The sequence below is a fragment of the Propithecus coquereli genome, unplaced genomic scaffold (assembly GCF_000956105.1).
Source record: "Propithecus coquereli isolate 6110/MARCELLA unplaced genomic scaffold, Pcoq_1.0 Scaffold282, whole genome shotgun sequence".
In the NCBI taxonomy this organism is placed as follows: Eukaryota; Metazoa; Chordata; class Mammalia; order Primates; family Indriidae; genus Propithecus; species Propithecus coquereli.
Window position 1 is genome coordinate 1,415,665 of NW_012148419.1, and position 22,916 is coordinate 1,438,580.

At 38.1% G+C, this 22,916-nt stretch overlaps 2 protein-coding genes across 3 annotated transcripts in view; one reads left to right on the plus strand and one right to left on the minus strand.

Annotated features, from left to right (window-relative positions):
- The window catches only part of CSRP2 (cysteine and glycine-rich protein 2), a 29,721-nt gene extending 15,375 nt beyond the window's left edge, over window positions 1-14,346 (plus strand). For both annotated transcript variants that reach the window (XM_012648367.1, XM_012648366.1), the window contains 5 exons: window positions 4,296-4,408; window positions 7,068-7,236; window positions 12,636-12,765; window positions 13,406-13,499; window positions 14,033-14,346. In XM_012648367.1, the coding sequence (XP_012503821.1) occupies window positions 4,297-4,408; window positions 7,068-7,236; window positions 12,636-12,765; window positions 13,406-13,499; window positions 14,033-14,109 (582 nt within the window). In that variant the 5' untranslated portion in view covers window position 4,296 and the 3' untranslated portion in view covers window positions 14,110-14,346. The remainder of the gene's footprint in view (window positions 1-4,295; window positions 4,409-7,067; window positions 7,237-12,635; window positions 12,766-13,405; window positions 13,500-14,032) is intronic.
- Window positions 14,347-18,992: 4,646 nt separating this feature from the next.
- The window catches only part of ZDHHC17 (zinc finger, DHHC-type containing 17), an 84,631-nt gene continuing 80,707 nt past the window's right edge, over window positions 18,993-22,916 (minus strand). Inside the window, exon 17 of the mRNA XM_012648368.1 lies at window positions 18,993-21,806. Coding sequence (XP_012503822.1) covers window positions 21,668-21,806 — 139 coding nt within the window. The 3' untranslated portion in view covers window positions 18,993-21,667. The remainder of the gene's footprint in view (window positions 21,807-22,916) is intronic.

Here is a 22,916-nt window from a genome sequence, read left to right on the forward strand (position 1 = left end):
AGTGCTAAACCAAAGCCCTGGGTTTCACTTTCGCTGAACTCAACTGAGTCATTTCTAAACCAATAACTATGGCAGGAAAGGGGAATGCGGTGATCTGATTGGCTCTGAGTGAGTCACATGTCCAAATCTGGTGTGGGGGTTGCTGTGGTTTAAATGTTTTTGTCCCCTCACCAAAACTGATGTTGAGATTTAATCCCTGATGCAACAGTGTTGGAGGTGGGGCCTGATGGGAGGTGTTTAGGCCATGAGGGATCTGCCCTCACAAATGGTTAATGCCAGTATATAATGGGCTTGTGGGAATGGGTCCGCTGTCTTCTACTCTTCTGCCACGTGAGGAACAACGTTCCTCCCCTCTGGAGGATGAAGCTTTCAAGGTGCCATCTTGTAAGTGGAGGTGCACCCTTACCCGACACTAAACGTTCCAGTGCCTTGATCTTGGACTTCCTAGCCTCCAGAACTGTGAGAAATAAATTTGTGTTCTTTATAAATTACCCAGTCTCAGTTGTTATCGATATGTTATAGCAACACAGAACACACTAACACAGAAGTTGGCACCAAGAGTGGGATGCTGCTATAAACAAATACCTGAAAATGTGGAAGCAGCTTTGGAACAGGGTAGTAGATAGAGGCTGAAACAGTTTTGGAGTGAATGCTAGAAAAAGCCTGTATTGCTATGAACAGAGCATAATTCTGGTGAGGGATCAGAAGAAAAGAGCTGTAGGGAGTCTCATTCTTAGAGATTAAGTTTTCATGACCAGAATGCTAGTAGAAATATGGACAGTACAGACTATTCTGGTGAGGTCTCAGACACAAATGAGGAACAAGGTATTGGAAACTGGTAGAAAGGCCATCCTTGTTACACAGTGGCAAAGAACTTGGCTGAATTGTATCCCTGTCCTAGGACTTTGTGGAAAAAAGAACTTCAGAGCAATGAACTAGGATATCTGCAGAAGTAATATCCAAGTAGCAAAGCATTCAAGGTGCTGCATGGCTTCTCTTAACTACTTATGGTAAAATGTGAGAAGAGAGAAGGATTTAAAGACAGAATTTATAGTTAAAAGGGTAGCAGAGCGTAAAGCTTTGAAAAATTCTCAGCCTGTCCACCTAAAGAATAAACAAGCATGTTTAGAAGAGAAAAACCAAGGGTATGGCCAAGTGATCTTTTGATAAGGAGATTAGTGTAGAGAGAAGGAAGCCAAGTTCTCCCATCAAGACGATGGGAGAATGACCTGGAAGACATTTCAGAGATCTTCAAGGCTGCCCCTCCCATCACAGGCCCAGAGTGCCAGGGTCCTGCAGGCAGAAAGGTTTCGAGAGAGGGACCCAGGCTGCTCATAGGACTGTGGGGCTCGCTGCCAGTATTCCAGCACAGCACTCCTTGGCCACCTCAGCTGTGGCTCAGGCAAGCCCAGGTGTGACTCAGGCTGCCATTTGGAGGGCATAAGCAGTGAGCCTTGGTGGCATCCACGTGACGCTAATTCTGCAGGTTCACAGGCTGCACAAGCTGTGGAGGCATGACTTCCTCTACCTAGATTTCAATGGGGTACCTCAGAGACTTGGGGCCCAGGCAGAGACTTGCCATAGGGGTGGAGACACCACAGAGAGCCCTCACTAGGGCAGTGCTTATTGGAGCCATGGGGCAGGGCTGTCCCTGAAAGCTCATAATGGTGGAGCCACCAGTGTGCAGCACCAGGCTGGGAGAGCTGCAGGCACCCAATTCCAACCTGTGAGAGCCCTGTGGGCTGCACCCAACAAGGCTGTGGTGTAGGGGGGTGCACCTGGAGCCTTGAAAGCTCAACCCTTACCCCAGTGTGTGCAGACAGCAGATATGGAGTCAGAGAAGTTAATTCTCAAGACTTAGGATCTAATGTTGTTTACCCTGTTGGGTATTAGACTGACTTGGGACCTGTTATCCCTTTCATCTTGCCTATTTCTCCCTTTTGGAATAAGAATGTCTATCCTATGCCTGTCCCACCATTGTATGTTGGGAGCATGTGAGTTCTTAGATTTCACAGGCTCACGGTTGCAGGGCGATTTGTCTCAGGATGAATGATGCCTTGAGTCTCACCCAGATCCGATTAGATGAGACTCTGGATTTTAGACTTTTGAGTTGATGCTGGAATGAGTTAAGACTTTGGGGAGCTACTGGGATGGAATCAATGTATTTTGAGTGTGAGAAGAACATGAATTTTGCAGTGCCAGGGGCAGAATACTATGGTTTGAATTTGTCTCCCAAAGTACATGTGTTGGAAACTTAATTCCCAATGCAATAGTGTTGGGTGATGGGACCTAACTGGAAGTGTTCGGGTCATGAAGGATCCACCCTCATGAATGGATTAATACCACTATAGAAAGGGCTTGCGAGAGTGGGTTCACTGTCTTCTGCTCTTCTGCCATGTGAGGAACATCCTCCGGAGAGGATGCAGGCACCATCCTACAAATGAATACTGGGTCCTCACCAGACACCAAACCTCTAGTGCCTTGATCTTGGACTTCTCAGTCAGCAGAACTATGAGAAATAAATTTCTGTTCCTTATAAATTACCCAGTTGGAGGTATTCTATTATAGCAGCACAAAACAGACTAAGACAATACCATCTAAACCAGTGCTTTGCAAACTGTCTGTGGTAAAGGACTCTTATTTTTGTTTTAATTTCCAAGTACAGACTGATTCTCTGACTCTGTCTAACAAGATGAGTTCACTGATCATGCTTTTGGTTTGTTGCGTAAGGTTGTATGGAAGTTTCCAAGTTACCTGAATTTTGTCTTGAGTTGGTAGTAAGCATGGTGGACCATAGCCAGGAGACCACATTTTAATAAATACTTCTCTAAACCACATGGACTAAGAAAGAGATGGTTGTTTCCTTGGGAGAAAATCTGGGGAAGGGGGAAGAGAATACTGTGTGCCAGAAGGATGCCCACCACCCTCATTAACTCTACAGATCTTTCTTTTGGAAAGGCCTCAACTTAGTGTTCAGGAAATTGTTGGGTTCTGGATCATTTTAATGGGGTAAGAGGGGAATTTACCACCCCCCTTTTTGTTTTAAAGACTGCAGCTTCTTTGATCTTTTCTGCTGAGCAGTAAGTACTCTTTTTCCTTTCTTTTTCTAGCCAGGTTTGGGTTAGTGTTGAGGTCTCAGCTTTCTTACCCAGCTGTTTCCTAGAGAGGCAAACAGCTCACTGGAGGAGACAGGCAAGGCCTGCAAGCACCACTCCACAGAATGAAGTCTGAAAAGGGCAGTGGGGAAAGAGGAATTATTCTGCTGTTTTTAGTTACCATTGAGGGCAGGGCAGACATAACGAGCCTCCTTAGCAGGACAGCTTTCTGTATTGGTTAAGGCACTTGAGGAAGCTGGCCATTCAAAACTAGGCATTCTAAACTGTGTCCAGGCAGACCAATTTGTTGAGAAGGGTGATGAGAAAATTTTGCCTTGTTTCATAGCAAGATAGCGTAGGATTTAAACTTCCACCTTGCCCATCACATCAGGCCACGTTTTTCAAAGTTATTCCTACATGCTCAGCAGACGATTCGCATTGCTTGGTAGCGGATTCTGCATGGCCTGACAGACCTGTCAAAGAGAAAAGCGACTGTTGGCTGGACTAGTGGGCCTTGGGATTAGTGAAGCATAGAAACTAAATCAGAGCCATCTGGATGAACGTTTGTTGTGGTTACAGCCAGGCTCCATGCATGCCATCGTACTACTCACAGACACAGCTATCTATGCTGTAATTGTGCGTAACTCTAGCAGACAAAAATAACTTGTTCTTATGGGGCAACACACTTTCTTCTTCCCTAGAAAAGTATGTCATAGCTTGTGTATGTTAAATGTTAAGAATTTAGTGTTGTTACAGTGAATTAAGCATGTAATAAAAACCTCCACCCAAGTGTAAGATCTTCAGCTGAGTTTTTTTAAACCGTTCATTAAAGACTGGGGTTGTTGGGGACGGGGTTAAGTTTGCCTTTCCACTCCCCACACTTCTTTCTTAACTCCTGTGGATTCTAGTGGCATAGTTTGTTTTGTGCCTGGTGACCTGTACTGTTCTATTGAATGAAGGTCCTTTGTCTTGCAAAAAAAAAAAAAAAATTTGTGCATGATAAGCCAGAGTTTCCTAATGAAAGAGCTGTAATTTGGGAGAAGAGATGAGGTTATTTTGGAGGAACGCGGGCCTTTGAAAGATGTGGTTAGAGCCATTCCTAAAGAAACAAAATCTGCAGCTGTCCCTGGGTTTAAACAGCCCTCTGGGGAGCTGTAAGACCAGCATGGGGACATTCTAACAAATGCTTTATTTCTTCAGAATGCCTGTCTGGGGAGGTGGAAACAAGTGTGGGGCCTGCGGGAGGACCGTGTACCACGCGGAAGAGGTGCAGTGTGATGGCCGGAGCTTCCACCGCTGCTGCTTTCTGTGCAGTAAGTAGCTCCCTGTGCTCGACCTTTGACAGGATGTGTGTGTAAAAAGCTTCAGTAAACTATTTTTACCTATTTAAAGAAAACTATTTTTACCTATTTAAGGAAAAATGGAGGTTTTGCTAGCAAAGATTACTATAGAAGCACAAGCGGATTTTCCCGGTCTGTCCTTGGCTTCTGTTTCACCTTTTCGCCTTTCCTTGGTACCACATCTGTCTCCCCGGCTTCACTCAGAATTCAGTGTCATTTATGTAGTCGAGCACACTTTCTGGCACGCCGTAGTAAGTCTTGGTGCCAATTTTTGAATAAATGAATCGTTCCTCTTCCACCCCAGCTTTCTCTTTCTGGCTGGGTTCCTTTGAAACCTTCTTGCTTATTTCTTACCACACTGAGAATTAAAATTCAGATATTTAGAAGCTCAAATTCTGTTTTCTCTGGTAGTGAATGTTCAGAGTTATTCATGGTTATTGACATTCTAAATTTGAGGAAAAGAAGCACAGGATATGAAAGTCCCATAGAGGCAAATTAGGAATTGTTGTTTATAGATGGAAAATGACCAGTGTCTGGTGTAGACAGGAAGTAGGACATAAAACAACACATGCCTGCATGCTCTAAAGACAGTAAATACCTGATAATGAGAGAAACAGAACAAGAGAGAAGCCCCAACACCCACAATTCACTCTAATGACAACTTTGTCTTCAGTTTTGAAACAGTATAGTAGCAACTTAAGGAAGCTCTTCATGAGTCATCTGATTCAAATGACAGAATTTTCTTTATTGAAGGATTTGTTACATTGGAGGAACCCATCCATACATGCAGATATTTGCCTTATCCTGTAGTATTGTACAGTGAAAATTGCTGTAGGAAACCATATGTTAAAAATAAATTTGATTACGTTAAGAAAAAAATCTTCAGAAAAATCTCCCAAATTTGAATCATTCTCTTCCCTCTAGGAGCCAGCATTCAAGGTATCTGGACCTCTTTAATAGTGTAACTGCTTCACAGACACCAGAAGCAGATAACAGAAAGTTGTAGTCACAAAAAATATTATAGAAATACTACATATGAATGTTTGCTATGTATTCCTCCATAATAGCTACTATTCCTTAAGAGATTTGGTTTAACCATTACTTTCAGAAGTTACTAACTTTTTTTTCCCTAAAGGAGTCTATTTTTCAGCAGGCAGGTTTGTAACCAAGAAAGTATGAAAATAGAGAAAATGCAATACTTTAGAAATTGCTCTCAGTTTTATCTGTCTAGGTTGAGCCATGATGTCTACACCATAATAAAGTCAGTGTTTTTACTAAATGTCAAGTTCTTTACTGGTCATTTTTACTAACCTTTCCTAATACTTGTCTCTGCTGACTAAAGCTTTTAAGGAAATAATTCAGAGTAGTTTGCAGACCTATGAGAATTTTACTGCAGAGAATAGGGATGAGGACTGGGAAGAGAGGAGCAGTTATATAGTGACATTTTCATGTACCTAAACTTGCTTCGGTTAATATAGATTTTTTTCAAAACAGTTCTTAATATTTATTTATATTTATTCTGTCTGTTAAGGGTATTTGTCCCTCAGCAGTGTATGTTTTTAGGTTAACTGTATCTTTAGTCAAATGTATTTCAGCACTTGAGCCTCAACAGATAGGTTCCAGAGTAGGTGTCATTTTATTCTACCACAGAAGACTCTAAGATAGTAGAACCTTCCCAATTTAACTTTATTTTAAACCAGCCACCTTGTCATCTCCTCCCCTGCCTTCTGCCTTTCTGTTTGTCCTTCTCTCCCTCCTTTTGTTTCTCCCTCTCCCTTTTAAATAAAGGGGGGATCCCCTTTTCAACTATTCTGATCTTTGCTTTCCAGCTGCGGAATGTGCTACCAATGAGTTCCCTCACAATTGACTTTTTTTCTCAAGCTTAATGGAAGTTTTAGAAAGTGAAATAATGTCTGGATAAAACATGATGATGTTTGGCAGTTTTATGAAGTGGGATATGTGGAAATGTCTTGTGGCAAGAAATCCATCAAGAAAGAATGTATTCTCCTTTGGGACAGAAGGGAAAACAAATGCAAACTTTAAACCGCATGACAATTTTCAGACATACTTATCACGGCTAGAGAAGCTGGTTGGGAGCTGAGAGAAGAACACTTTTCCCATTCTAGATGAGTAATGAAAACTACAATTCTGGATTTAAAGCTGTTTTTATCCCAGGGGATGCTTTTTGGGGAGGAAGCACTAAACAGGCAACTCCTCCAAGGCACTGAGCTACCCTTTTGTTCTTTGTGAGGTTGTGATTTAATAAGACTTGGTATGGAGAGGCTGAAAGATTAAGAGTGAGGGTTGCCAGCAAGTCCTTGTTAGTTTATTCCTTTTGTTCCTATAATTATAGCCATCTCTGAGACAGAGGCAAATCATATTAAAAGTTTGAGGCTTCAGGATATTAAGATTCAGAAACAACTAATCATATCCATGGAGAAAGGCCAATAATCCTCAAATGTAGTTGACCAGTCCAGATGCTGGCTGTCTCGTGGCTTTTGGGAAACCACAGGATAAATTAGGAATGTGAGAGCGCCTCAGCCTTTACCATGTGTAGACCACTGTCTGTGCCACCATTATTCTAAGGAAAAAGGTGTTTAAAGTCTAACTGTTCCTCCTCCTCCCGCCCCAGTGGTTTGCAGGAAGAATTTAGATAGCACAACAGTGGCAATTCATGATGAAGAGATCTACTGCAAATCCTGCTATGGAAAGAAGTATGGGCCGAAAGGCTATGGTTATGGCCAGGGCGCTGGCACGCTCAACATGGACCGTGGTGAGAGGCTGGGCATCAAGCCAGAGAGGTGAGAGAGGAGATCGTTTGTTACCTTTAGGAATGAGTTACAATAATTAATGTTGCATGGTGAACAGGAACCTGGGAATTTCCAGATTTTTAGTTTAAACTAAGCAAATACAAAGTGACTAATTTTCCAATGTAAACTAGTAACTATTCTTTAAGTTCAAAATATTGACAGTTTTGAACCTAGCAAAATTATTATTTCTAGTCTTGGTTTTATAGCATTCCAAAGTGTATAGCAGTTTATTTACTTTTACTTGCATTTCATAGCACTTTGGAGACCAGATGTCATGCAATTAAATGATAGAGAAATGTATCTGAATTATGGGAGGCGTTTCTCATGTACAGTTAAACAGTCAATGAAAATTCCTATTACTCTTTCCATGTAAGAATTTTTCCTTATCAAGAAATTACTTTTCTCTAACTTAAAAATTCTTACTTAGGCTGGGTATAGTGGCTCACTCCTGTAATCCCGGCACTCTGGGAGGCCGAGGCGGCGGATTGCTTGAGGCCAGGAGTTCGAGACCAGCCTGAGCAAAGTAGCAAGACCTTGTCTCTAAAAACTGAAATTATTTTCTGTTTTTGATTCTTTGAGAGACTAGTGGTAAACTTTAAAGGCTCTGGTATCAAAGTCAATGTACCAAGGTGCTAACTCTGTTAAATTTCACTTAGTATTTTATAACCAGGCTGAGTAACTTCATTTGGAATTTCCTCTTAATTCCTATTTGTTTAACCTATTAACTTCCCTATTTGAACTTCATATTTTTCATATTCATTTTATATTGAAGAGGTCAAAATTGGTGTAGTACTCCAATAAAACAGCCTTTCATTGGACAAGACCATTAATTGTGCCAGACTTTATAGAATGTTAACATATGTTAACTCATGTAATCCTCACAAAAATCCCACCAAGTTAGGGTTTTCTGTCTTACTGAAGAACAAATTGAGACAGTAACAATTAAGTAATTTGCCCAAAGTCACACTGTTAGTTAATTGTAGAGCCTGGAACTTAACCTACTCTAACTCCAAAGCTTATGATCTGAAACGTGATGCTTGACTGGGCTGAAATAATATGTATTGAGTGCCTATTGTCTGCTGAACATTTATCTTCATTCTGTATAATCCTCTATAACTCTGAGGCGTTGTAGATATCTTGTCCCTATTTAATAGATGAGGACACCAAGGGTCAGATATACAGTTACTAACTATAGTAACTGCCATACAATAGATCTTTTTAACTTATTCTTCCTGTCTAAATGTAATTATATATCCTTTGACCCCTCTCCCCTAACAACCTCAGCCTCTGGTAACCACCATTCTGCTACTCTCCACTTCTGTTAATATGAGATCAACTTTTTTAGATTCCACATATGAGAGAGATCATGTGGTATTTGTCTTTCTGTGCCTGGCTTATTTTACTTAACACAATGTCTTCCAGGTTCACTTATGTTGTCAAAAGTGACAGGATTTCATTTTCTTTTCATGAATGAATAGTATGCCATTTTATATATATACCACATTTTCTTTATCCATTTATCTGTCGATGGACCCTTGATTCCATACCTTGGCTATTGTGAATAGTGCTGCCATGAACATGGGAGTGCAGATCTCTTTGATGTAATGATTTTATTTCCTTTGAATATATACCCAGTATTAGGATTGCTGGATCACATGGTAGTTCTACTTTTGATTTTTTGAGGACCCTCCATACTGTTTTCTGTAGTGGCTGTGCTAATTTACATCACCACTAAGTGTGCAAGGGTTCCTTTTTCTCCACATCCTCACCAACAGTAACTGCCTTTTGTCTTTTTGATAATAACCATTCTAACAGGAGCGAGGTAGTATTTCATTGTGGTTTTGAATCACATTTCCCTGATTAGTGATGTTCAGTGTTTTTTCATATACCTGTTGCTTATCGTATGTCTTTGGCCTATTTTTAATTGGTATATTTGCTTTCTTGCTATTGAGTTGAATTCCTTATATGTTTTGGTTATTAACCCCTTATCAGATGAATAATTTGTAAATATTTTCTCTATTCTGTAGGTAGTCTCTTTACTTTTGTTTCCTTTAATGTGCAGAAACTTTTTAGTTTGCTATAATCTCATTTATCTATCTTTGCTTTTATTACTTGTGCTTTTGAGGTCCCATCGAAAAAAATCATTGCCCAGACCAAGAAGCCTTTCTTAATGACTGAACACCTGTGGTCTGGACTGCCCTTGTGGCATGTGGTAATTATAACATTCATGGAGACCAAACATCTTCACAAGGCTCTCCCAGAGAGGCAGCATTGTGCTCAAGAACCTTTTCATTGAGGCCGACCTGCATTTTTCAGTTCACACTCACCAATTCACTAAATCTCTAGTCCTTCAATAAGTTATTTAACATCGAGCCCCCATTTTGTCATCTGTAATATGAGGTAACAATTATCCTATGAAGTTGTTAGAAGGCAGATGGGAGGTAATCTGCGCAAAGTTCTTATTAATGTGATGATTGGCAGATTTGGAAAATTTCCTTGGGCATCTCATAACTGCAAGTGTGGGATATCATTGATAACAAGCTCTTAAAGAATCATTTTTAAAAGTATAGTATATGAGCAGGTTGTGAAGATTCTTTGAAAATACACCTATGTTAAGGACAATTGGAGAAGACTATACTGTGAATTAGTACTTTGAATTGGTATTTGTTGCTTAGAATAAAATTTCCAGTGGCCACATCAAACATGATTAAAAAAATCCTATAAACAACTTAGGTGAAAATGCAGAAAACTGTTAAATAACAACAAAAAGTAGATATAATGGAGATGAAGATATTGAAGGTACATGTCAAATGTTTGAAAAAATTATTTTATGAAAAGGCAGTATTTCTAAACTAACATTTTATTTGATTTTAAATATGCACAAACTTAAAAATATAACTAGGAAAACTTTTATTGGGGAGAGTGGTTGGGTGGTGGGAGGTATAGAGTGGGAAAGTGGTAAGACCAGATTTTAGGATTTTTTTTTTTCCTTAAAACTTGAAATGGCTGCAAAATAGACAATGTGGAGGATGGCTTTATTTAATAGGAGGTAGACTCAGGATTTGGTGCTGACTGGATGCAAAGATGATTTGGGTTTCTGGCTTGAGCACTTGGAGAATGGCACACAATTTACTAGGAGGGGAATCAGTCTTAGGAGAGAAATCATTAGTTCAGCTTTGACATGATGAATTCAAGGTGCCTGTAAGATATGTGGGTGGAGATTTTTAATAGCCAGTTCAATACAGAGTCTAGATGAATATGGGAGAGGAGGGCTGAAAGGAGGTTAGAAAAGAGTGAAAAAGATTCAAAACAATTATTATGGAGAACCCCAGAACAACCTGATGGGGAAGATGCGCTTACTAAGACATAGTTGAGACCTCAAACATCGTGATTTCATGGAGAAATAAGGTAGTTGCTTTTATCTAACACTGACATTTGCCAGGGGTCTGTGATAGAAAAATGGTAGAGGAAAGTAGCTTCTAAAATATTGAAAAGAAAGTGGCTGGAGACTAGGATGTTATAGGGCTATTCGATGACATATGGAAATAATTTTAAGTATATATTTTTAAAGTACCATAGTTCCATGTAACATGTATTTTAGTTTAAATCAATTTATCACGTGAACATAGCTCAAAGACATTTTAAAGTTTCCATCCTTCATCTGACATTAAATTCAACAAGAGGAAGCCCATCATGGTATCCACTGCAACTATAAATTCACAAGTGTCCCCAGAACTCAGAGAGAAAGAATTTAAATTTACAGCTGGTTTATTACTAAAAAAATATTTCAGTTGCCTCTCTGTTGCTAAATCCCTAAGTCAGTTCTTGCTGCTTCCTTCTTAATCTTCCATTCTCAATATTGGCATGCTCTAGAGCTTAGTCCCTGTATCTTCTATTTATACACTCTCAGGAGCACATGCAGTCTCAAGGTTTGTCTGTTCTTGATTCTCAAATTTATGTTTCTCTTGAACCCCAGACTCATATATCCAACTGCCTACTGGATATCTCCACTTGGAATGTCTGATGAGCTCCCTAAACTTGTACATCCAGACCTGAGCTGCTGATATATATCCCCCTTAGACTGCTCTACCCACCGTCATGCCCCTCTCAGCAAATGGCAGCTCCGCTCAGTTACTCAGAATAAAATTTTTGATCATTCTTTCCCACATCTTACAGCCAATCAAGTCTAAAAGGATTGGATTCATCAGATCTTTACAGCTTCATTTCAAAACCTATCTAGAATCCAGATTAGTCCAAGTGAATCCAATTTTTCGTCTGGTTTATGGCAACAGACTTCCAACTGATCTCTAAGGCTTGTGCTTCTGTCTTTGGCACCTCCTTCAGTCTTCCCTCAGTGGAGCAATAGAATGATCTTGGTAATACCTAATTCATAGTACTTCAACTCCTCAAAAGCTTTAAAGGGCTTCCCATTTTCCTCATAGTAAAAGCCAAAGTCTTTGCAAAGGTCTTCAAAGCCCCTGCACCTTACTAGTTGATCTTATTGCCCACTGCTCTCCCTCTCACTCCCTCCACTGCAGCCAGACTCACCTTGCTGACCCCAGAACCAGAAAACATGTTTTTCCAGTAGGAAAAACTGACACTTAACTTGCCACTTGCTGAGTGCTGTTGATAAGCTCAATTAATTTATAAGATTCTAAAGGGGCTTTTAAATCTTCTCAAGGCCCAGTGGGTGTTCTGAAATAGTAGGTACACCAACTTGACTGAATGGAAAAGAATTCCTGAGAGCAAGGAATATGGTTTACCCAGTGACCCAGTGTAAATAATGACAAAAATAACACCCTATCCAGAGAAAAAGTAAACAGATCACATAGTAATAGGCAAATTTTCTAAAATATTTTCCCATGAAGAAAGTAGTTCACATTTTCCTCTTTAAGATATGTTAGGAAATTAAGTAATCTGTAAAACATGCTTAACTTTCTTATAGACTACGTACATCAACTGACCTATCTGCAGAATTTTTTAACTGCTCACATTGATTTTTCAGTCTCCTGTGAAGTAAAAAAGCTAGACGTGATTAATAATATGAATCTGGAATAAAAATATGTGCTCTGGTAGGCTTTTATAAAACTAACAACTGCTTATTGGAGAGGCCAGCACTGGGGATGAAAACCCTATTTAGACTTAGAGGAACAGGTAAGTTTGGGGCCTTTCTTTTTGTAGTAATGAACCCGTAAACGGACTAAACTAATAACGGTGGCTGACACCAGAGATTAATTTCTTCTTTATTCTTTCCTCTATACTGACCTGCAGAGGAGTCTGGCCTGAGACAGTACAGTAGCCAAGTCCCAGAGTACTACTGTTCCTGCCATGTGGACTTGTGAGCCCCCTGTAGAGTATCTTGCCTAATTTTTTTTTTCTCTTTCCACAAGTGTTCAACCTCACAGGCCTACAACAAACCCAAACACTTCTAAATTTGCTCAGAAATACGGAGGTGCTGAGAAGTGTTCCAGATGTGGGGATTCTGTATATGCTGCTGAGAAGATTATTGGAGCTGGAAAGGTAAAGTGCTATTTTGAATTAATGACAGTGAACGACTCCTCTCTGCTCTTTTTCCCTCTAACCCTGCCATATCACTCACTCAGGTGCTATGTCTTATAAATGCCTTCTATCAAACTTTTAAACAAATTTCCATCAGAATCATTAATTTTTTGAAGCAATGCCCTTATTTGAAAAATTACTTTTACGTATAAAAAGAAACTTGTTTTCATCGGAAACGCTCCTGAACATTAACTTTAAAAGGCCAGACTATTAAAAACCTGGAATCTGCCAGTTATTTAGTGTAGTGAAAAAAGCAGTAAACAGAGTCAGGACACCTGATGCTAGTTAGGTGCCTGGATTTGGAGAAGTTACCACTTAACCTCTTTGAGCTGCAGTGTTCTCAACCAGAAAGGAGGCGGTCTTTAAAGTAGACTGCGCTTGTGGCAAGGTCTGAGACTGCTCTTAGGGCAGTAGCCCTTTTGTAGGTGACCAAGAATGTAGATAGTAAGGAGGGTTAGTTTCTGTTTTCAAGTTGGAGTTGAACCACAGAAGTCAGAAGCTTGCTCTGGGCTGATCTTCCCGAGCCACTTTTTGCTACACATCTAAATTAGACTTCAGGAAACAGGGTTCTTAAATGTGCTAACACATTTGTCTCTTCTAGCCCTGGCACAAAAACTGTTTTCGATGTGCCAAGTGTGGGAAGAGTCTTGAATCAACAACTCTGACTGAAAAAGAAGGCGAAATCTATTGTAAAGGTAAAATTAATTTCATTTATTGCTATATGAATAACCTACACTGGTTATTGTTTAATGAAACGTCACCAGCATAAAAAAACAAGTACTCTGAAAATAGGGAAAAGGAGGTGTCACTGGCTATTGGAAAATAAAAGATCCAGAGATGCTTACAAATGACGGAGAACCACAGATAATCTTAACTTCCTGATCATTTAAAACCCCCCACAAATAAGCAAAAACACTATAGTTATCTTTCAACTTCACATTTTAAGCAAAGCATATAAGTATATGAAAGTAATGGACAAATACGTAACTGATCTGACTCGTATGCTTGCAAATGAGCTGAACGCTATGGAAATTAGAATGCTTGGACTTGCCATCACGGCTTTAAGATATTTGCTACATGGCACATTTTACATCGTAAATGATTTGAACTCTTTGACATTGCCAGTAGTTTGTTTTTTAATCTATGGGGATTTGTTGAGTGGGTCTTAAGCAATGCTAGCAAAGCTTTACGGACTTGCACTTAACGGACTCTCCCTTTTCTTTTGTAGGATGCTATGCAAAGAACTTTGGGCCAAAGGGATTTGGTTATGGCCAAGGAGCAGGAGCTCTTGTTCACGCTCAGTAAAGGTGTAAACCCAGAAATAAGCATCACACACTGAGAATCTCTTCATAATCTAGGCACAGATAATCTTGTAACACTAAACTACTGTGAAATTCTACCAGCACTGAGTACTGTATATTACCCTGTACTTGGTTAGGCTGGCTAACTAACTTGTAGGAAAACAGCACTGTATCCTTTGCTTTATTCACCAGCATTTTTAAGAACCATTTCTTTTACATTTTAAATAAAACTTCAGCTTGATGTGTGTGTTCATTGTCTTAACCATAATTAACCTTTTGGAGGAGCTGCTGTGACTTCAGTTAGTAGAAAATCATTTGGGCCTCCACTTGGTTAGAGACTCAACCCCCTCACCCAGTGACTCACTAGGTTAATGTCTGCATAACAGGTGTTGAAAAGGATGTCTCTTTTAAGCTGGCAAGTACGCCTCAAGAGGGACGGTTAGTAGGCAACAGGCATCTCCATTTCAGCTCCTCAGAGCTGGGTTCAGCAGTGCAGCATCTCTTTCCTTCCTGCCCTGCTATCGTCTGAGTTCCTTTATACCTAAAAATTCTGACAACTGTAAACTCTCCACTCTAATCTGATAGATGGTGATTTACTAAATCCCGGAAACTGGGGTGTTTTCACATATTTCAATTCTGCCTAAATAGCAAAGATGCTGTATTGTCTGGGCACATTCAGCTGGTTCCTGTAGAAAAGGAGCATTAGACTGTATAAGGTATGGTTTCATTATTCCCCCAGAAGCTTTAGTTCTTTACCAAGATATTCAATCGAATCTTTTCTCCCCCCAAGGGTAAGGTGTGAAATTGGCCTGTAACGTATATTAGTAAAATTGAACCAGCCCAGTCTGTAAACATACCTTAATATTTTCCAAGGTCCATTTTAACATACTATATTGCTTATTTTGAAAAGCTAAAGAGGGTATGGTATGACATCAAAAAAATAAACCAAAACATAATGGGAAGAAGTTGAATGAGGTTGTACTCGGTGGTTATTTTACACCTTAGTCTTGAGCAACTTCAGGAGTTTTATAAGACATACCAGTTCCATTGTGGGAGGGCACTTTAGTTAAGCAGGCTGGGAAATAGTTAACTGGCAACAAAAGGGGTTGAACTGAAGGAGACGAGTTATGGAATAACATCTGATTCTGTATGTGGTAGTTTTAAAACATGTCCATGACTTCTTTGACATTACCATCAAATGATGGTCTAATTCCCTTCCCTCTGAATAAAGGCCAACTTCAGGGACTCATTTTTAACCAAGAGAATATGATGGACAAGGCTAGGTTAGAAGAAACAATACAGCTTTTGCCTCTTTCTCTTGGGATGCTCACACTTGGAGTTCAGTCACCATGTTCTGAGGAAGCCCTGACTACATGGGGAGGCCACATCTACAAACAAAAATGCTTTAAGCCATCAAATGTTTGGGTAGTTTGTTAGGCAGCAAGAGATAACCAGAATGAGAAACAATGGGAAATATAGTAAATTATTCCCCCCAAAAAGCTTACATTTCCCATACCTACCATGTTTCCCAAATGGTAAGTTGGTTGCTAGTAGAACTGGAATTGGAGTTGCCAGTAGATATTCCAGAGAGGAAAAATAATGTCAGTGAAGTTGCCAGGTGCTTGGTAATTTGAGATTTCTGTCTGTCTAGTAAAATAAAACAAGATAGATAACCATTCATATTTAAAATCATTCTTGATTAAATTGGGAGCTATGGCAAAATAGCTACTCCAAAACTATAAAATTAGTTTCCAGCTGTTCTAGGAGTAGAAAAAGGAATTATGGCTTTGGGCCACACTCTTCTGAGGATTCACTTTGATCATTTGGATGTAAGTGGGTACAGCAGCACCAAAGTAATCCAAATGCAATATCAAAGTGCTGCATGTTCAATATATACATATTTTTACTTTAAAAACTACCCATTTGATGTATTTTCTGCCCCTTATGTTGGTTTAGTATATTTTTATGGAAGACTGTCAACTCTAGTTCCAAAAAATCTTCCTGATCAAATAAGTTTAGGAAGCGTTGATTTTGTGTGTATATAAAACACACACGTATGTATGTATGTGTATGTATCCCTGTAGAATAACTGCATACCAGCATATTGAAGGCCTTGAGATCCCGTGGTTGAAAAGTCTGTGTTAACTTGCAGAGAGCCTTACACGGAATTAGTTGTCCAAGGCAAGACTGATATCTTGGGAAATGTTGGTCTGGACCTATGGTTCTCAAAACAGTTTGATCTCAGGATCCTTTTACATTCTTAAATTATTGAGGACTCCAAAGAGCTTTTGTTTATGACAGCTGTATTAATATCTATCAATATTTTCCACATTAGAAATTAAAACACATTGTAAAATTTAATTCACACTTCCACTTACTGCCAAGATGAAGTAACAGGGACCAGATTTACCCACTCACTGGAAACAAAGATAAATTATGTGATATAATGTTCAGGACTCTGGTCATTAGGCCACAAAGGCCATGGGGAAAAATGAGATCATTCTTAACCATTACCAAAGCTTACTGCCTTCAGAATTTCTAGGCTACAGTACAAGAAGGGAGAACACAGGTGGAGCTAGAAGCCACCCTCAGTTGAGGAGACAGCTGAGAGTCCAGTCCAGGGGGACCAAGGTGCCTAAAGTTCATAGGACTAGAGGGAGCTGCACAGAGAGAACTCTAGGATTATGCAGAGCACTACCTCACCTTGCTAGTTTTCAGCTGAGTTCTGGTGGATCATGCATGTTAGGTGACTACCCAAGGCCAGGGAAAGAATCATCCAAAAGGCTCAGAGGAAACAAGTGTCTGGTGCTCACACTGCATGGGAATAGCCTGCTCCCACCAGTGAGACTGGGAAACATGACCATTAGGGTTTTGGATAAAAACATAGAGAAGACTCTTACCTCAGTAATGGGGAATAATTAGCCCTAAACAGAGCACTGTTCTGGTCCTACTTAATGAATCTTAAAAGCAAGACCTGAAAGGATCAAAATTTCCAAGTAACTTAAATACATGCATCCCAGAACAAAGCTCAAGAATTTTTACAGGAATTACAAGAATATCGAGCACCCAATTCATAGCATTTGGCATTCAATCAAAAATTACCAGGCATGCAAAGAAGCAGGAAAATACAATCCATAATGAGAGCAAAAAATCTATCTAAACCAACCCAGAATTGACACAGATACGAAAATTAGCAGGTAAGGATATTAAAGCAGTTATATCTACTATATATTTCCAAAAAGTTAAGTAGAGATATGGAAGATATAAAAAAAGGTTCAAATCACATACTGTAGGTGAAAACTATAAAATGTGACATGAAGATACACTGAATGGTATTAATGACACACCAGACATTGCAAAAAAAAAAAAAAAAGCACTGAGAAAAAAATTTAAAAAACCAATTGTGGATCAGTGAGCTATAGGACAATCTCAAGTGGGCTAATATGTGTAATTGGAGTTTCCTGAAAGAGGAGGAAAAATATTCGAAGAAATAATGCCTGAAAAATTCCCAAATCTGATGAAAACTATAAACAATACAGATCCAAGAAGCATAGCAGCAGCGAGACTTTCTGATGGTTTGAATAGAGCCAATCTCGTTCAAAATACTAAAAACATTGCTAAATTTATTGAAAATATTTATCGATCCTAGTAAATGTCTGATAAGAGATATTTTAACAAAATCTATCTGAACAAAAAAATTCATACCCAATTCAAAGGCAAATGAGTTTTTTAAGAGCCACATTTGGTTTCCTTGACTTTGTGACTTAGCTGACCTAAATCAAGGGACATTGTTCCACTTGGAATTACAGAATTTTCCATTTTAAAAATCACATAAATATTTACTAATAATAGAAAACTCATGATAGGAAGCTGAGGCAGGAGGATCGCTTCAAGCCAGGAGTTTGAGGTTGCAGTGAGCTATGATGATGCCACCGCACTCTAGCCAGGGAGACAGAGTGAGACCCTATCTCAAAAAAAAAACCCAAACGGAACTCATGACAAGCATTTTATGAAACCAAAGGTATGCTTTCTGACAAGAAGACTTCTTGTCCTGGTTTGTACCACTTGTTTCCAATTAGCTCTATAAACTCGTAGAACCAGACATCCATCCATATCATAGGTACGATCCACCAATCAGGCAAGGACTGAAAGAGAGGTAAGTAGACAACGAAGAGGAAGAAAGTACTTGACTGCAATGAAAACTGATGGCTTGCTTTATTTTACACGGTTGTTCAAAATACTGTTACCTGAGCTCTAGATCACTCTTGAGACATTTTTTTCAATATCACAAAATAATTATGAATAGAGTATTGGTCCAATCTGAAAATATTCTTAATACCACTGGGTTCTCAAATCATAAACAGCCATGTAAACAACAGGAAAGGGCTCCTTCATATTTTTTCCTTTTTAAATTCCCAAATAAAGTTCTCTTTGCTATGAGTATTAGAGCAGTTCGGAAGATTTCATTTTGCAGTATTTTATTATAGTATCATTAGACATACTTACATTTAAAACCTGGAGATTTATACAGTCCCTGAGGATCCTAATTAACTCCATGGAATCGAAAATTCTTAAAGAAAAATGTATTCTTTTTATTTTAAAAAAACATTAATTACACACACACACATGCATACACACAGAATTAGAAATTTTTTTTAGTATACTAACACCACCATTTACATTTGTAAATTCCTACAGTTTTAAACCATTTGACTCCTAGTTGACCAGGATATAAATATATAGAATAATCTTTTCATACCACAGTTACCATTATCATGGTTTCATCAATTTCCTGAATGAACTGAATGAAATCATAAACAAGTACACACTTAAGAGTCAGTATTTATTCTGATTAATATTTTACAAAATTTTGACAGATTTAATTTATGTAAGGAGAGCTAATTTATTAAACACTTTACAGGTTTTTCTTTCACAGAGTAACACAGTAAGTAGCAAAATAATACTTGGCACAGTTATAAATAAAGAAAATATAAAATAAAGATATCCATAGCTTAAGTATAATGATGCTGTTTTATGCCTATTAATATTTCAAATAAATTCCTGGAAACAAAAATATTAACAAAAACTCCAAAGAAGTAATTCATGTTCAGAGCTGAGAATTAAGTTCCTATTTGCTAAAAGCATCCAATTAAGCTGATATGAACTATTCCCAAACTGTTCACCATCATATACAACTTTAGAACTGGGTTTAGTTGGTTCTACCTGCAGGACCTACCAAATAATTAAACAGACGGCACACTGCTGCATAGTTGGCTCCTGGCCATCCAACCATTTCTGAGTTACAGATTTCACTGGTACTGCGAGATGGTTACTCCTAAAGCATTCACATTGCTAATATTTTCCATGTAATTTCTACAGGTTTTTGTCTATTTAACTGAAAGACATTTCTTTTGCACTGAAAAGAATATTGTACCACAAAGAAAGAGCATGGTAACAACATTCTTATCCAAACTCTGAAAAAACCACCAGTCTTCAACTGTAGGTAAAAATGTATTCGATAAAAATTGCAACTGAGTCTTCATGTGAAGTGGCTCAAAATACAAAAATTAAAACAAATTCTAGCATTGTATAAATAACTTTGAATTTAAAAATTATCTAAAATTTCCCCCAATTAGTAGTCAAAACTAGCAGAAACATTTGTAAAGTTAACCAATTTTTACATTCTATGACAAAATGGCACAATGCTATTGCCACCCCACACCCATCTCTTCCCTTTTCAAAAATAAAGCACATATGCCAATTTTCTAATATTAAAACACTCACATACACTAAGGGTAATCTTTCTGATGTGTGACTTATGGTCAAATAAACTACTATATAAAAATGGTACTTGGAAATACTGAACATCAACTATATACATTTTCACTGCTCCTCTTACTAAGGCAAGGGGCGAGTATACCACTAGATTGCTTTAATACCTGTAATCTGCATTTTACAGAGAATACTAATTTTACCAAGCATCAGACATGCAGCAAACTTGCAGGGTATAATGCCTATTAACAGCAATTTTGAACATCACTAGAAGCTCATTAGTTATCTCCCTTTTCTTTTTGGTTGGATAAAATGAAATGAGCAGCTTTAAAAACACTAACACATACAGACACAAAGAGAAAACTATTTGATAAATTATTTATATACAGATACACATTCTTTACACTGGTCTAGGATCTGTCATCAGTCTGACCACCCTTCCCTCCCCCTCTCCCACCCCATCCCTCTCACAGGCTTCCCACAGGTTGCTCGAACCACTGTTTGCTACAGCACTTAAGATGACTAAACCAAATCTCGCTCTGTAAACAATAGTTATGGAAGCAGTGAATAGTTCACCACGAAGGTATGGAAATGCTGCAACAAAAATTGATCAGTGCATCACATTTAACAATAAGAAAATCTTCCTGAAATTGTTTCAGAAAGAATTAATAAATTTCAAAACATATTCAATAATGGGAAAATGGAAATAATCTTGGGGATTAGATTCTACTTTCTGATAGGTTGTTTTTTTAGAAACCAGAATATACCATTAGCATTTCTTTTATTCACATGTGCTATGTACAGAGATCATGCTCCCTCTTTATGTAAACTCCATTATTTTGTCTATAATTTATTTTGCAGCTCAGAATTTAAAAAGAAGTATATCCATTTATCTTCATTACTGAGAATTTTGCATTATTTGTTTTGCCTTTTCTTGAAAATATCACCTCAACTCTTAAAAATTGGACCACTTGAACATCAAATTAAATTCTAATTTATTCTTCACTGGATAGTATCTGCTAGTATACATTCTATGTGGTGTATCATGCACTTAGTAGGGCTTTTAAATTTGAACAAAATAATGTAACTTACTATACTCATGCAAGTGCTTCATTATCAGACCATAAAACCTCAGAACAAGGTTACTACAAATTATTTCACTGAACTAGAAATATATCAGCACTGCAACAGCTGACAGAAACAAAATATTGTTAGCACATTTTATTGTGAACGTTATTTTCTCGTGCCTTTGAAGACACATTACAGTAGATCCCTAATAAAACCACATGATTTTCATCACAGTATTTACATGTACATTCTAAAATGTACACAGTACTAGTCAATCAACATAAGACAATTCTCCTGGAATTAGATGCAATACTTTTAGTAGACTGCATCATAAAATTTAGCCATATACCATAAATTTAGTTTTAGTTAAAACTGAACATTTCTGATCAGTATACCATGTCTGTCAAAAGAATAAGTTCACCCTTTTTTCGTGAAAAGTACTATGAGAACAAAACAAAAAAGTTGAGTATGTTGTGAATTTCCACATTAAGAACCATTAAAATTCTCTTTATGATCTTTATTCTTCCCAGAAATGGCAGTGTGTTCTGTCCATGTTTACTTGTGTTAATAAAAGTGTTGAAAAAAAGACTGTAAAATTCACTGTTAGCCCTACACATAGCATGCTCTTGTTCAAAGGATGTGGATTCGAGTGTGAGAGAGACACGGACAGACACAATTTTCAGGCACCACTCAGCAATATGCTTCATAGGATAAAGATGTTGCTACACAAGTTGGTACCCAGATCCTGATATTTGGTCATATTCTATCGTATACTGCCTGGTCCAGTCCACGATAACAGGACGAAAGAGGCCACAGCATCGAAATTCAAAGAAGTCTATGATATTCCTTACACATCCGTGGCTAAAAACATCCCCCACAAAAAGAACAAAAAGAAAAAAAGTCAGTTAGTACAAATGACTTAATACATGAGTTCAATACAATTTTGGTGTCAAAAATAACTTTTTCTAAACTTAAAAACTCAGTTTACTTGCAAGAAAGAACCAATTTGTAACTCTACAAAATATATATGAATTCATATTTCTCCACTTCTCTGCCAACACTGATTTCTCCTTTTCTCTTTTGCTAACTTAAAGTGCTACACAACTGTATTTTAAAGTTATTCAAATTTACATTTACTTCATTCCTATGCCATACGGAGTTTTTTTTTTTTTTTTGAGACAGAGTCTCACTCTTTTGCCCAGGCTAGAGTGCCATGGCGTCATCCTAGCTCACAGCAACCTCAAACTCCTGGGCTCAAGCGATCCTCCTGCCTCAGCCTCCCGAGTAGCTGGGACTACAGGCATGCGCCACCATGCCCGGCTAATTTTTTCTATGTATTTTTAGTTGTTCAATTAATTCCTTTCTATTTTTAGTAGAGACGGAGTCTCGCTCTTGCTCAGGCTGGTTTCGAACGCCTGAGCTCAAACAATCCTTTTGTTAAAAATCTTCCTTGCTTCATGGCTCTTTGGCAAGAAGACAAACTACCTCCAAAATTGGGAAAGAAAGTAAAAGAAAAAATAATTATAAATAGCATGAATTTGGCAGTGGACCTATGAGTAACAATTTAAAAAAACAAATGTCACAGATAAGTTCAGGAAATTTTAGGACTTGAATAACACCTTTGGAAAAGCAGTCAGTTTTATATCTGATACAACTATTGTACCTATGGGAGAATTCTCAAAACTGCCCGACTGACTCCCTTTGTTTTTATTTAAAAGGTTTGCTTCCTTTCTGAAAGTATACAATAATTAGTATTATCACAAAAGCTTGAGGTTGACAGTGGCTTGAGTAAAACTCAAAGTGTTAAATATTTTATGTTATTAGGACTCTACTGTTTCTAAGCACCAGATTGAATGCAAATTTAAAATTAAAAAGAAAATATATACATATATAAAGAGATATCAAAAATATATACATTAATATGATGAATTCTGTTATGTTATGGTATCATATTGAGCTACCAATGCTACT